General features: G+C 43.5%; 1 protein-coding gene across 2 annotated transcripts; it reads left to right on the plus strand.

Annotated features, from left to right (window-relative positions):
• Positions 1-328: 328 nt before the first annotated feature.
• On the plus strand, positions 329-10,527 carry LEO1 (LEO1 homolog, Paf1/RNA polymerase II complex component). 2 transcript variants are annotated; one of them, XM_063412613.1, is made up of 12 exons: positions 329-485; positions 1,250-1,966; positions 2,196-2,303; positions 2,795-2,889; positions 3,545-3,690; positions 5,036-5,120; positions 5,447-5,541; positions 5,815-5,949; positions 6,623-6,758; positions 7,045-7,231; positions 7,507-7,604; positions 10,250-10,527. In XM_063412613.1, exons 1-12 carry the CDS (start codon positions 428-430, stop codon positions 10,352-10,354), a joined length of 1,965 nt encoding a protein of 654 aa, XP_063268683.1. In that variant the 5' UTR covers positions 329-427; the 3' UTR covers positions 10,355-10,527. The 2 variants fall into 2 exon arrangements, with proteins under 2 accessions (XP_063268683.1, XP_063268684.1); XM_063412614.1 differs by having other exon boundaries at positions 2,199-2,303.
• Positions 10,528-12,814: the final 2,287 nt, after the last annotated feature.

Here is a 12,814-nt window from a genome sequence, read left to right on the forward strand (position 1 = left end):
TTGGGTTTGTAGCAGCACCTTTCCTTCTCCAGCAGGGAAGGGAGGGAGGCGGTGCCGCTGAGGGGCGGGCTCCCCTCAGCGCCGGGCGGGGCGGTCACAGCGCGGGAGCAGCGCCGCCACAGCGGCACCTGTGGGGCCCGAGCGAGCGGCGCCGGGACGGGAGGGCGCCTGCTTTGAGCGGAGCGCTGCAGCCCCGCCGGGAGGGTGCGGAGGTGCAGCCGGGCAGCCCCGGCCCTGGCGCCGCCCCTGTCCCTGTCCCTGCGGTGCCGCTCCCCGGCCGGGCCATGTCCCCTCACGGCCGCGGGCGCGGCCCCTTTAAGAGGCGGTGCCCCCTTTAGGAGCGGCCCCCGCCGGGCTCCGGGCCGCTCGCGCTGGCCGCGCGCAGTGTGACGTCACTGCGCGGCGCCGGCGGGGCCGCGCTGCCGCCATGGCCGACATGGCGGATCTGTTCGGCAGCGACGCGGACTCGGAGCCCGAGCACAAAGGTCTGGGGCGCTTCTCTCTCTCTGTCCTCCTCCCTCCGCCCGGGGTGCCCCCGCCGCGGGCTGCGCCGCCCGCCCCGCCTCGCCTCTGCCGCGGCCCCCGAGTGCGGGCGGCAGGGAGGGAGGGAGCGGGGCGAGCAGCGCGGAGCCGCGGACCGGGGGGTCGGTGCCTGCAGGGGAGGTTGTTCACCTGCAGATGAGTTCTGGAAACTGTGCAACATCTGGTTTAAATCCCTGATGTTTTCAAAATTCTTGTCCGCGTTCCTGTAAATTACTTTTCAAGGCAGGTGTTCTTTTATTTCCTGTTGGAAAGCGCATTTACCGGCAACTGAGGAATAGCTCCATTGTCATAAACCTCCCTGGGTAGATGATTTGGATTAAATACGGAGTGACAGTTTTGGATTTGTAGGATCTTATAGGCTGCGTCTATGTAGTTACTTGTTTAAGCCCTCACTGGTCCAATTGTTATCTTCCTTTGTGTAATTCCGTATTCTTTCTACAGTTTTGGAATCTTAGATTGCAGCTTATGGTTTGAAACTTACTGCGATGTCCATCATTTTCCACTGTGCCTTTCTTTGGCTGCGCTTTTATTAGCAGACGTTTTATTTTACTGTTCTCGGTAGCTTTGTTGCTCTTGCTTACAGTTCTCAGTGGGTTCTCTCCGGGGCTGGGTTGAGTTTTCAGAGTGTTTGTTAAAGCACTGCCCGTCATCCTGTGCACCCTCAGAGGGCCATCCTGACTCCGGGAGGGTGATGTTCGTTTTGCAGATTCCGATTCTGGCTCTGACTCGGATTCGGACCAGGAGAACGCCGGCTCTGGCAGCAACGCTTCGGGCAGCGACAGCGACCAGGACGACGACAGGGAGGCGGCAAAACCCAGCAACAAGGAGCTGTTTGGAGACGACAGCGAGGACGAAGGGGCGTCCCACCACTCCGGGAGCGACAACCACTCCGAGAGATCCTACAACCGCTCGGAGGCCTCGGAGCACGAGGACGGGGAGCAGTCGGACGGGGAGCAGCACAGCGCATCCGAGGCCGCGCACGACGATGACGAGGACGAGCGCGAGCACGGCTCCGAGGAGGGCAGCCACCACTCAGAGGGAGAGGGGTCCGAGAAAGCGCCCTCAGAGGATGAGAAGTGGGGCAAGGAGGACAAGAGTGATCAGTCAGACGATGAGGAGAGGCAGCAGAACTCTGACGATGAGGAGAGACAGCAGAACTCTGACGATGAGGAGAAAGTGCAGAACTCGGATGAAGATGAAAGGCCACAGGTGTCTGACGATGAGGAAAGACTCCAGAACTCGGATGAAGAGAAAATGCAGAACTCTGATGATGAGGAGAGGCCACAGGCCTCAGATGAGGAGAAGATGCAGAACTCTGACGATGATGAAAGGGCCCAGCGGTCTGACGAGGAGAAGGTTCAGAACTCTGATGATGAGGAGAGGGCCCAGCACTCCGATGAGGAGGAGCAAGAGCACAAATCTGGTAGGACTGAATACAAAAATAATGATGCTGGTTTGGTCTCTCTTTGTTTTGTGTACATTGGCCTGAAAAGATTGAAACTTCAATGCAAAACCATTAATTACATAGCTTTTAACTGTAGTCATCTTTGCAATTTTTTTTATGCAGCACCTTTAGAGCTTATTAATAGAGAGGAATTTTAAGATTTGTGGACCAAAATTTTTAATTTGCTGAGAATCATTATGCTCCTTAGCAGAGTCTGCAAGGGGCAGCGATAGCGAGGACGAAGTTCTGCGAATGAAGCGGAAGAAACCAATTGCATCAGATTCAGAAGCAGAGAGTGACACAGAGGGGCAGAAAGGTAAATGGTGGGGGGCTCTGGGGGATTTTGGGTCCTTTAGTCCTCCTCTTGAGCGTGCATTCATCAGCCATAGGGCTTGATAGAATTGCATTTGTTGATAGAATAGTGTTTGTTGTACAGTGCCATGGAAATGACAGAGCAGACGTCAGGAATTCTCTGTGGGAGGCACATGCTGGTCCTCTCCAGTTAGCGCTGTCAAGTTTTAACTTCTGCAAATGTTCTTTCATGCATTTTTACTGAAAGATACTGAAAAAGGGTTCCTTTAATCAGAGCAGCCCAGGGAACTTGTACTGTGTTCTGTGGTGGTTTAGCTGGTGAGGAAAAGGCATTTTTTTTCTGAGAAGTAAAACCTCCAAAATGCATCATGAAATTTCTTTAATTCTCTTCAGTTGCTTGAATATCTTACACTCTTCTGTTGCTATTTTTCAACTTGATTTCCTTGCTGTGTGCACATGTATGTGTGATTTAAAACTGTAATTTTTCTGCTAAAGAGCATGCAGATGTCATGGATCTGTTTGGAGGTGCTGATGACATTTCCTCAGGGAGTGATGGAGAGGACAAGCCACCAACCCCAGGACAGCCCATTGTGAGTGGATTTGACTTTTGAGATAAATAACATGCCATTCCACTTTGAAATGCAGAACACCAATTGAGTTGGGTAATATTCTAGTGAAAAAAAGAGTAGTGACAGTAAATAGCATTACAGTTAATTTTGTCCCAGCTGAAATAATTATTACAATTTTATACATAACAATATCAGATTTATCTGCGTTCCTCCATCTCTCCTCCACTTCTTGTACTTAAAAAAATGTAAAGAGTAGTTTGATTGCTACCAAGTGCTACAAAGCCATAGCTGTCCTTGGTACCTAATTGTAGCTATTTGAGAAATACTTCAATTTTTATGATAATTTTTCATCTTTTGTTGATAATAAATAAAAATACTTTCTTTAATCTTGCAGAAGGTGTCCCCCAGTCTCCAGTGCTAAGCTGAAAACTGTTGGCTCCTTTGCAGTTCTTTATTGTCTTTGGTCTCTTGAGTTTGCACTGGTGCTTGAAGTCACCTAAAGTGCCACATGACAATTGAATTCCTTTCAGTTAAAATGCCTGAATTATTTTATCCAGATCTTCCTGATCTCTCTGTGCCAATGACTGACTTTTCTTTAATAAAATGTAATTATTAGAGCAGCAGTAGCCAGATAGATTTTTCTCACTTATGCTCCTATTCTTTTTTTTTTCATTAGGATGAGAATGGACTGAGTCAAGAACAGCAGGAAGAAGAGCCTATTCCAGAGACCAGAATAGAGGTGGAAATACCAAAAGTAAACACAGACTTGGGCAATGATTTGTATTTTGTGAAGCTGCCCAACTTCCTCAGTGTGGAGCCCAGGTAATCACACTTTTAGTACAAAACTGATAAAGTCTTCTAGTGTTTCCCTACATTGCTTTTGTTTAGTAATACAGTTAAATGTGTTTGCCCTATTTAAAGTTGTTGACATTAAGATGCATATTTTGGGTTATGATTAGTCAATAGTAATGGCTGTTGTTTCTAAGCAGGTAATTTTATTAGGAAGTTGGGTTTCAGCTTGATTGAATAACTTATTGTCTGTAAAAACCAGACAAAAAATGTGGTTTAATTGAAAGCAAAAGTTAAATTGTAAGCAAAAGTTTAGGCTCTCAGAGATGTGAAAGGCAAATGCACATGACCTGTATGCACTTTCCAGTGATTAAAAACATCACTTTGAATTTTAGAATAAGGCCCTTTTTATTGGTGTATGTTACATGTCCTATTTATGGAGAGACTGGTTACTTATTTTCTATTCACTTAACCCAAACTGATGACATTTACTGGAATGCATAAGGAGCAGCAAAATCACTTGTTAAAGTTGTGACGTTGGGTTTGGCCCCAAAGGCCTCGTGCAGCACTTGCAGCACGATGCTGTTGGGTGTGAGTGCCCTCAGCAGCTCTCTTGCCTGTCCCCAGGTGCAGTGTCAGCCCTGTTGGTGTCACACCTCAGCTCTGTTGTTCTCCTGGCTCGGGGCTCCCGGCTGGGTCAGGGGAGAGCTGTTCAAAAGCTGGGTGGTGGCTGCTACCACTGAGAGAAGTCCTGGTGATCCCTGAAAATAGAATTGTACAGCAGCAGAGCCTGTTTATCACTCTCCCCTTGCAGCAGCCTGGGAACTCTTAGGAGGGAGGTTAAGGAAAGGGTTCCCCCCACTCACTCCCAGCACAGTCATCGGATTTTTTGATGGAAGAGAGGAAAAACAGTCTCATCTTCCTTTCTCTTTGGTTGGTTTTGAGATTGAAATAAAAACAAACAGAAAAAAACAACAAAGACTGTGCTCTTAGAAAACTCCCATTTCACCTCATTTATAAGATATTTCTTTCATTTTATTTTCTCTGTATGATCTTGTATATTTGTTGTTCCACGCTTAACCCTGACCTCACCATGCTGATATAAGGAAACAGAATTTTCTGAGTCAGACTTGTTTCCTTCAGCTGGAACCATTCCAAGGATGTGAATTTTACCCTGTAGCTGATGGTACAGAGACGCTTGGGTCAGGCCCCCAGGCAGAAATTAGTGCAGTGAATTTCCTGGCTGCAGAAAGGGCTGTCCCACACTGCAGGGTCTGCTGTTGTGGGTAGGGAATAAACCTCTCAAGCACCTGTTAACTTGCACAACTCTTCTAATTTTCTTAGAAGAATAAAGAATGTGTTGTAAAATTTGTTGCAGACCTTTTGATCCCCAGTATTATGAAGATGAATTTGAAGATGAGGAGATGCTTGATGAAGAGGGTAGAACTAGGTTAAAACTCAAGGTATAATGTTAATTTTCCTTTGTCTTTTACACTCACCTAGGCACTTCCCTTCAAAGTCTATTTCAGATCTTTTGAAACGGTGTTTTGAGTTTTCAGCATATGAAAGTGTGGGCACTGAGGAAAGCTGATCTATCCTAGTCATAAATTTTTAAAAAGCTTGACAGCTGCATTTCACCTATAAAAGCAATACTTTCCACCTTTATGTCTTTGCGTTATGCCTCAAATTATCAAGCCTTTCTAACTGCAATTCTTGACCTACATAGAGTATATTTTACCACAGTATTCCTTATGAGCTAGAAAAACAGTTTGTTTTTTTCCCCCTGCAGGTAGAAAACACAATACGGTGGCGGATGCGGCGAGATGAGGAAGGCAATGAGATCAGGGAAAGCAATGCACGGATAGTTAAATGGTCAGATGGGAGGTCAGTTTGCACTCTTTGTTACTGAAGTAATGCAGTTCTTGCAGTGGCATGCAAAACTGGAAGGTCAGCAAACTTTGACATCAGTTCTGCACGACACAGAATTATTTTAGTCTCAGTGCTTTGAAAGGTTTATGCTCTGCTTAGTTTAGATTGAAATGTAATTATTGCCTAGATACAAAAAGGAAACTTGAAGGCTTTCTCCATTTATAAATGAGGCAGAAAAATAGACTGCAGTGGCTTTATCAAGTAACTGATGTGGGAATCTCTTTTAAGCATGTCCCTCCACTTGGGCAATGAGGTCTTTGACGTGTACAAGGCGCCGCTGCAGGGAGATCACAATCATTTGTTCATCAGACAAGGGACAGGCCTGCAGGGACAGGCTGTGTTCAAGACCAAGTTAACCTTCAGGTAAACTGCTGTTCTATATCAAATGTTGATACTGTTTTTGCAATTATGTGTTGTAACTAGTATATAAAGATTAGATATGCCACTTCTAAAGCTTCAGAGCTTCACAGGTTAGTAACAGTGTGCTATTTTCCAAACTCAGTTTTTCAGTAAGATTTGTCCTACATTAGGTGTCTAAGATGGGAATGTTAATGTGCCATTTCCTGCATTATGTAGGCTACATACAGGTTTTTTCTATATATATTTTAATTTGCATTTTTACATGCAAGTCCTCATTTGAGTCAGAAAAAATACTACTATTTCCTGAAATTAATCTTTTGTCTGAGGTACAGTTGCTATCAAGATGGCAACTGCTTCGTGAGATATTGATGTGAACTGTGAGGATGGATGTTTAGATTGATGAGGATCACGGGTTGCAGGATTGTAGCATCATTAAGGGTGAAAAAAAGCCTTAGAGGTCTTTGAGTCCAACTGTTAATGGCTGGACTGGTGATTTTACTACTTCTTGTCTCCAGTAGCTGGTACATGGCACATAAATACTTTTTAAAAAGGGTCGATGGTTTTACTTTTGTGCAGATGAGTCTGTGAATTCTCAAGTGTGCTGGCCCTACCATTGTCTTTTGAAAATGGGTACATTCCTTAAAGAAGTTTTTAACCTCTAGCAATTTTTTACCAGGCCACACTCTACAGACAGTGCCACTCACAGGAAGATGACTCTGTCTCTGGCAGACAGATGTTCAAAGACCCAGAAAATTCGCATTTTGCCAATGGCAGGCCGTGATCCAGAGTCTCAGCGCACAGAAATGATCAAGGTATTGTGGCATGGAACCCTCTCATCTGCTGGTTTAATCTAAATCATCACAGCTGGAATACAGCTGGACATTTTTGAATATTCTGTGATTTATGAAAAACAGTAATGGAGTTTTAAGCAAGAGCTACAAGCCACGGGTGTGGCTTGCTTAACCTTGCAGATGACAAAACAAGGAGAAGATTTACAGCCTTGTGAGATTATTTCAAGAGCTGCAGTAGGACACGAGGTGCTCCCGAGATGGTTTGGGGTTTTTTATCCCTCAGTCCAGTGCTTGTTTGTTTGCACAGAAAGAAGAGGAGAGGCTGAGGGCGTCCATCCGCAGGGAGTCGCAGCAGCGCCGCATGCGCGAGAAGCAGCACCAGCGCGGGCTGAGCGCCAGCTACCTGGAGCCCGACCGCTACGACGAGGAGGACGAGGGCGACGACGCCATCAGCCTGGCAGCCATCAAGAACAGATACAAGGGGGGCATCAGAGGTAACCACAGACCTCAGCAGCAGCTGAGCTGCGTCATTCACACAGGGCAATCGCACAGGGGAGCCCTGGGTAGGCAGCATCTGATTTGCCGGTTCATTTGATAAGTGAAGAGCTGTTAATTCAGTTTGTATAAGTTTATTTTGTTCACTCTGCACTTAGGTTACAAAATGTAAACATTTTGTGGCACTAAATGTAAGACATTTTTAATATTTTCTTTTCCTCACCAGTTTCAGATAAACCTATTTGTCTTTTTATTTTTTTTCTGGAATGTGCAGAGGAACGTGCTAGAATATACTCTTCTGACAGTGACGAAGGCTCAGATGAAGATAAAACCCAAAGATTACTCAAGGCAAAGAAACTTAATAGTGATGAGGTAAGAGAAGGACTTTGTTCTAAAGCTGTTCATTTTTAGTGAGGAACATTTCCTTCACTAAATCTAGTGTTTAAACTTCTGAGGTTTCATTTACGCTGTGATGAATTTGTTATTTGACTTGGCATGCCTTCCATGGCAATTAATCACCAATTTCTTATGCACTGCATTAGTTCACAGACCTGGGTGATTCCCAAAGGAGGACACTATTGTTATTGCTGATTTAAAGATGGAAAAATTTATGCAGAGTTATGTAAAATGACTACCAAAATTAATGCAAGGCGTAAGAATGCTTAATATTGGAATCCTAGTGCAGTGTTACCTAAGTTACATGGTCCTCTCCTGTTTATTATGGAAATAGCAGAAGCATTTTCACATGGTATTTCTGCTTTTTAAATAGAAGAGTTAAAAAACTGAGTTAAAGAGAATTACTGTCCATTGCTAAACATACATTTTCCATCACCCCAGTACCATGTGAAACACTGGGCCCTGATCAAATGAACTGTTAGCTGCAGCAGTAGTGCTGATTCCTAATCTAAAAGTGTTTTATTGGTTTGTAATTTATGACTGCTGGGTATTATTGAATGAGTCTTTGTGAACATTGCCTTTGAGGTTTAGTTCAAGTCCTGTCACTGCTGATACAGCACTGCAGTGTTACACAAGGAGTAAGCTGCTCTCATTTTTATTTCTGTTTGTGTTTCCTGTAAAGTCCCTGGGAAGTCTCACTCCCCAGCCCCTTGGGTGTTTTCTGTATGCTGAATGCAGGTTCTTAGTGCTCCTACAGAGTCAGCTGAGTTATTTGCACTAATAGGTGTTGTAATGTGAAGTGGAAGTAAAAATTAATTTTGTCTTCTAAAGATGTAGATTCTGGCTTTTTATTACGCATCAAGAAAGTTTAATATTTCAGAAAATATAAAAGCTGCAGTGAGTCATGTAGACAAAACTGTAATTTTGTGGGCCCTGTGAGCATTTGTTAGTAGAAATTGAATAGTTTAAGACTCTCACTAGATGTGTTAGTTCATGACCCAGCAATGTGAGTGAGGACTTGGCAGTTCCATTCTGTCAGAAGGAAAGGTCTAATCAGCAGCATCTCCTCCTGCTCGAGGAGCAGCAGCGTCCATTTTAAAGGGTGACAGGAGGGCAGTGCTGCTCCGGGGCCTCGCAGTGGCGCTGCAGTGTCACAGAAACCCCGGCCGTGCTCGAGTCGCTGTGCTCAGGCCCACAGGGGAGTGCTCAGTGCACACCACACACGGAGCTCTGCCTCCCTTGTGCACTGCCTTTACCTGCTGACAGGCAACAGCACACACAAATCTTCGTGCTGATAACAATTTGTTACCGTTACTGCAAGTGTCAGTCTGTAATTAATAACACACTTTATCACCACACAGCAAGTAGTTTCACTGTTGCTGCAGTTGATGGGGATATTCTGCTGAACAGGAAGATGACTCACTGAACAATAGCCCAGCTAGATTACAAGAGAATGTTTGTTCTGAGGAAGAAACTATCATTGAGATTCCCACCCCTGTTAATTTCTGTTTTCCATGCTTAAAATTCCTTTGTAACTTCAATTCTCCTGGTACTTACTTCATATAGAATAAAATGCCTTTGGATAAATAATTGTTGCTTAGAGTTCTGAAACTCTGAAGTTCCAGAACTCAATCTTTCCTCCTTAAAATCCAAGCAATTTGCTTTAAAAAAATAAAAAACCAAACCCACACTTCCAAAACCAACAAATGGATAACAGGATGAGGCTACTTAGACCTGAGAGTATTTTTAAGATGCTCTTATTTTTCAACAACAGTTGAGTTGCCACTTGTTCCTCATGTCACAATTGATGAGTTTTGCATGAACAACTTGTGATTTAAAATGTTGTTTAGAAAAGATGATTCAAACTGAACTGGTGGAAATGTACATGGAGCAAAAATCAACCTGTTGAGTCCATGAACTCAAAACTGAACATCAACCCTATAAAAGTCTTTATGATATTGCTTGTAAGCTGGTAATTAACTGAGTGTGTTTTGAATTCCTTTAATCAGCTCTTTGAAGCCTCATAAACTGTTACATTTCTTGGACTGTAAACTGGTGTTGATTCTGAGTGCCAGTGATTCCTCCTATGTTTTTTTTCTCTATACCAGAGAGTGGTTAGTTTAGTTTTGTCTTTCTAATGGACAAAATGCCTGCCTACTTCCTGAATTTCTTCTTTCTTTCAGTAGCTGATTCAGGCCATACAGGTATAAATAATTGGAAAACAGCAAAGCTGCAGGGGCAGCTGAAGGGAATGTGTCTGTGTGCTGGAAAATTGGCTGCAAATTCGAGGAGGTGTCCATGAGCCCTGCTGAGAGTGCCCTGCACATGCTGAAAATGCAGATAATGCAGAGGCTCTGTGCATGCCATGCTCAGGCAGAGCAGGGGTGGACAGAGCTGCAGCTTCCTGCACCCTCCTGCTCTGGTGAGGGTGCAGGGTGAGGGTGAGCACTGGCCCAGAACCAGCCCTGCTTCACAGGAGCACAGAATGCAAAAACTGGAACTAGTAATTTTGCTTTTCTTGCAAGAAAGGCTTTGAGGTCTTTTTGTTGTTCTGTGTTTCTTCTATTTTAGCTGGAAATGTGGTTTATTTTTGTCTTTTTTTTTTTTTTTTTTGCCTTTAGGAAGGTGAACCTTCTGGAAAGAGAAAAGCAGATGATGATGACAAAGCAAGTAAGAAGCCTAAGAAATACGTGATCAGTGATGAAGAGGAAGAAGATGATGATTAAGGAAGCCCAGCAGTTGATTTTTTTGTTGTTGTTTTTTCTATATATATGTTTATATATATTGTACAGTTCTGTTAGAGCACAGATGTAAGTAACCATAAGGGGCTTATTTTGATAAAGGAAAATTCCTCAGTCTGCGTTTCTGGTGTGAATAAAGTTTTTTTGACTTCCTTTGACTAAGAGTTTTGTCTCATTGCAGCAAATGTGGCACCAGGGATCATCACAGTGCATTTGGGTTTTGGGAGCTGTAGTAGCTGGTTACCAAGTGAATTGGTCAGTAACTTAGTGAGTTGATTAGGAGAAGCCGTGCTAATCTCTGTGGAATGCTTAAATGAGAAGTTTGCCTGACAAGGGTATGATGATGGAGCTTGCTGAGAACATACAGTGGTATAGTATAACTTTGTTTCTTCCCTAGATATTCCTTATTTCCTGTTTACTGGACAGTACGTTGCTGTGCTGGTATCATTTGCTGAATAAAATATTTCTTGCCATGTTTGAGTAAATCATTTTAACTGTATGAACTTCACAGTTAACTGATCACAGAAGACATTTACTTTTCATGCATTGAAGTCCAGAATGAATATCTGCATCTTGCCTGAGCAGTAATAATAATAACAACACCAATAATGATAGTCATGTGTTAATGATGTAAATGTCAGAGTAAAAGCACTTATTTCAACAAAACTGACATTTCTGCCAGCAGAGCTGAAAGTCTGCTTTAAAAGGTGAAGTGAATCAGTGCAAAAAATGCAACATGACATAGTGTCTCAGAATCTCATGTAGTTCTTATGGTGCCATTTCCTCTTGTTTCTGGTAGGATTTATAAATGGTTTTCTTTAGCTGGGACGTTGCTGGAGGATAATATTCTGGACAGAACCATTGCTGTGTTTACACTTTCTGTGAACACCTTATTTGACGGTGCAATAGCAGCTGTAAAGCAGTAGAAGAAATAACAGAACTTTCCCACTCCTCTTTCAGAGATGAAGAACCCACATGCAGTTTTTCTCCCTGGTGAGAGAGCATTAATCCATTACCTGTGCTGCTTTTTTGGCTGACTTCTCACAGTCCTGCAGAGCCTAAAAGTGACTTGAAGTTGAGAAGCAGGAGTAGCTGAACTCTATAAACAAGCAAAACTACTGTGCAAAGTTTATGATGTGGATTTGTGTTACATAAGCTGAAATAAAGTAGCTGGTTATTTGCAGAGGGACTGGTCCCCATCTCACTCCTGCCAAACTGAATTTGGCTTTTTCCTAAAACAGAAGGGAGAAAGTGCCTCATAGGGAGTGTTTTGCTTGTGACATTCCCTGGCCCTCTGAGTTGGAGCTTTCAACCTGGACATCTTGCTTTTGTCATCTTTAACTAGGACAGTTTGCACCATGCTCTACCTCCACTTCTGTCTGGAAGGCACAGGAGGGTTCTGGCTGCAGAGCACAGGGCTCTGCTTGTCCTAATATATTCTGCTGAGCAGCTGCCTGCAGTGGAGACGGCAAGTAAGAAAAAGTGAAAAATTTCAGCTTGAAACTCTGAGTGCCTGAGAAACTTTCTTTTTTTTCTTAAATAGTTATCTGAGAGTTTCTGTGCCTCTTTAATGTGCAGATAAAGTCTTCCAGCTGCTGGAATTTTGACCCTGTAATCCTCTTAGTTTAGACCTCTGCTGGGAGACTGGTTCCTTACATGAGGTTACCTGCTCTCCACTGGTAGCTTTCTCAGGACAGCTGTTCAGGAAGGGGTTCATTCTCTATGGATATAACATTCTCTACTTTCACGTAAAAGCCTCTCAGATACCTCAAACAACAAATTTGGCATATGGAAACACAGCACCATTTCACTGGTAATGTGTTTACTTTTATATCTGTTTAATGGAAATGTTGGCTATTTTTATTTTTACTACATTCCTAAGAGTGAAAATGTTTTAATCACTTTCGTCAGCTTGATGCTGACTAAGCCTTTACTAAGTAAGTGGTCCACTTTAGCTTCCAGAAATGAGGGGTTTTTGTGGATTACGAAGATGAAAAGAAGTCATTTTTTATACTGTCGTCTTTTGTAAATTGCTCTTTTAAAGTCTTATTTCAATGTGGACTTTTAGAACATGTTTTCTCAGCTTAAAATGGTTTAACAATCATCTTGTAATTAAAGTCACTCGAATGAACTCAGCCTTATCCCCAGTATTTTTTTAGCTGTGGGTCTAATGCATGGTTTTATTTAACTCGAAGACAATTTTTGCTCTCCCTTTTCCCAGCCTCCCAGTCTGCCTGTTGATGGAATGAGGGTGCATAAAGCCTGCTCTAGTGCCTGGTGAGTTCTTATGGTAGGTTGGTAAAAGATTCAGTGTCAAGAGAGCTCAGCCCTGACCTCTCACTGCCTGTGAAAGCAAAATACTCCTACTCAGGTAGGGGGGGCAGATTCCCTGAGGAAATAAGTTTTCTCCTTCCTAAGTAGGATGTGCAAATGAAGCTTTCTTGG

This window comes from Prinia subflava, chromosome 15 (assembly GCF_021018805.1).
Source record: "Prinia subflava isolate CZ2003 ecotype Zambia chromosome 15, Cam_Psub_1.2, whole genome shotgun sequence".
Lineage (NCBI taxonomy): Eukaryota > Metazoa > Chordata > Aves > Passeriformes > Cisticolidae > Prinia > Prinia subflava.

Bases quoted from the DNA above. Each gene is read 5' to 3' on its own strand.
- LEO1 (XM_063412613.1), top strand. From the start codon at position 428: ATGGCCGACATGGCGGATCTGTTCGGCAGCGACGCGGACTCGGAGCCC. The intron at 5,121-5,446 runs GTATAATGTTAA...TTCCCCCTGCAG, and splicing joins GAACTAGGTTAAAACTCAAG to GTAGAAAACACAATACGGTG. The intron at 7,605-10,249 runs GTAAGAGAAGGA...TTTTGCCTTTAG, and splicing joins AGAAACTTAATAGTGATGAG to GAAGGTGAACCTTCTGGAAA.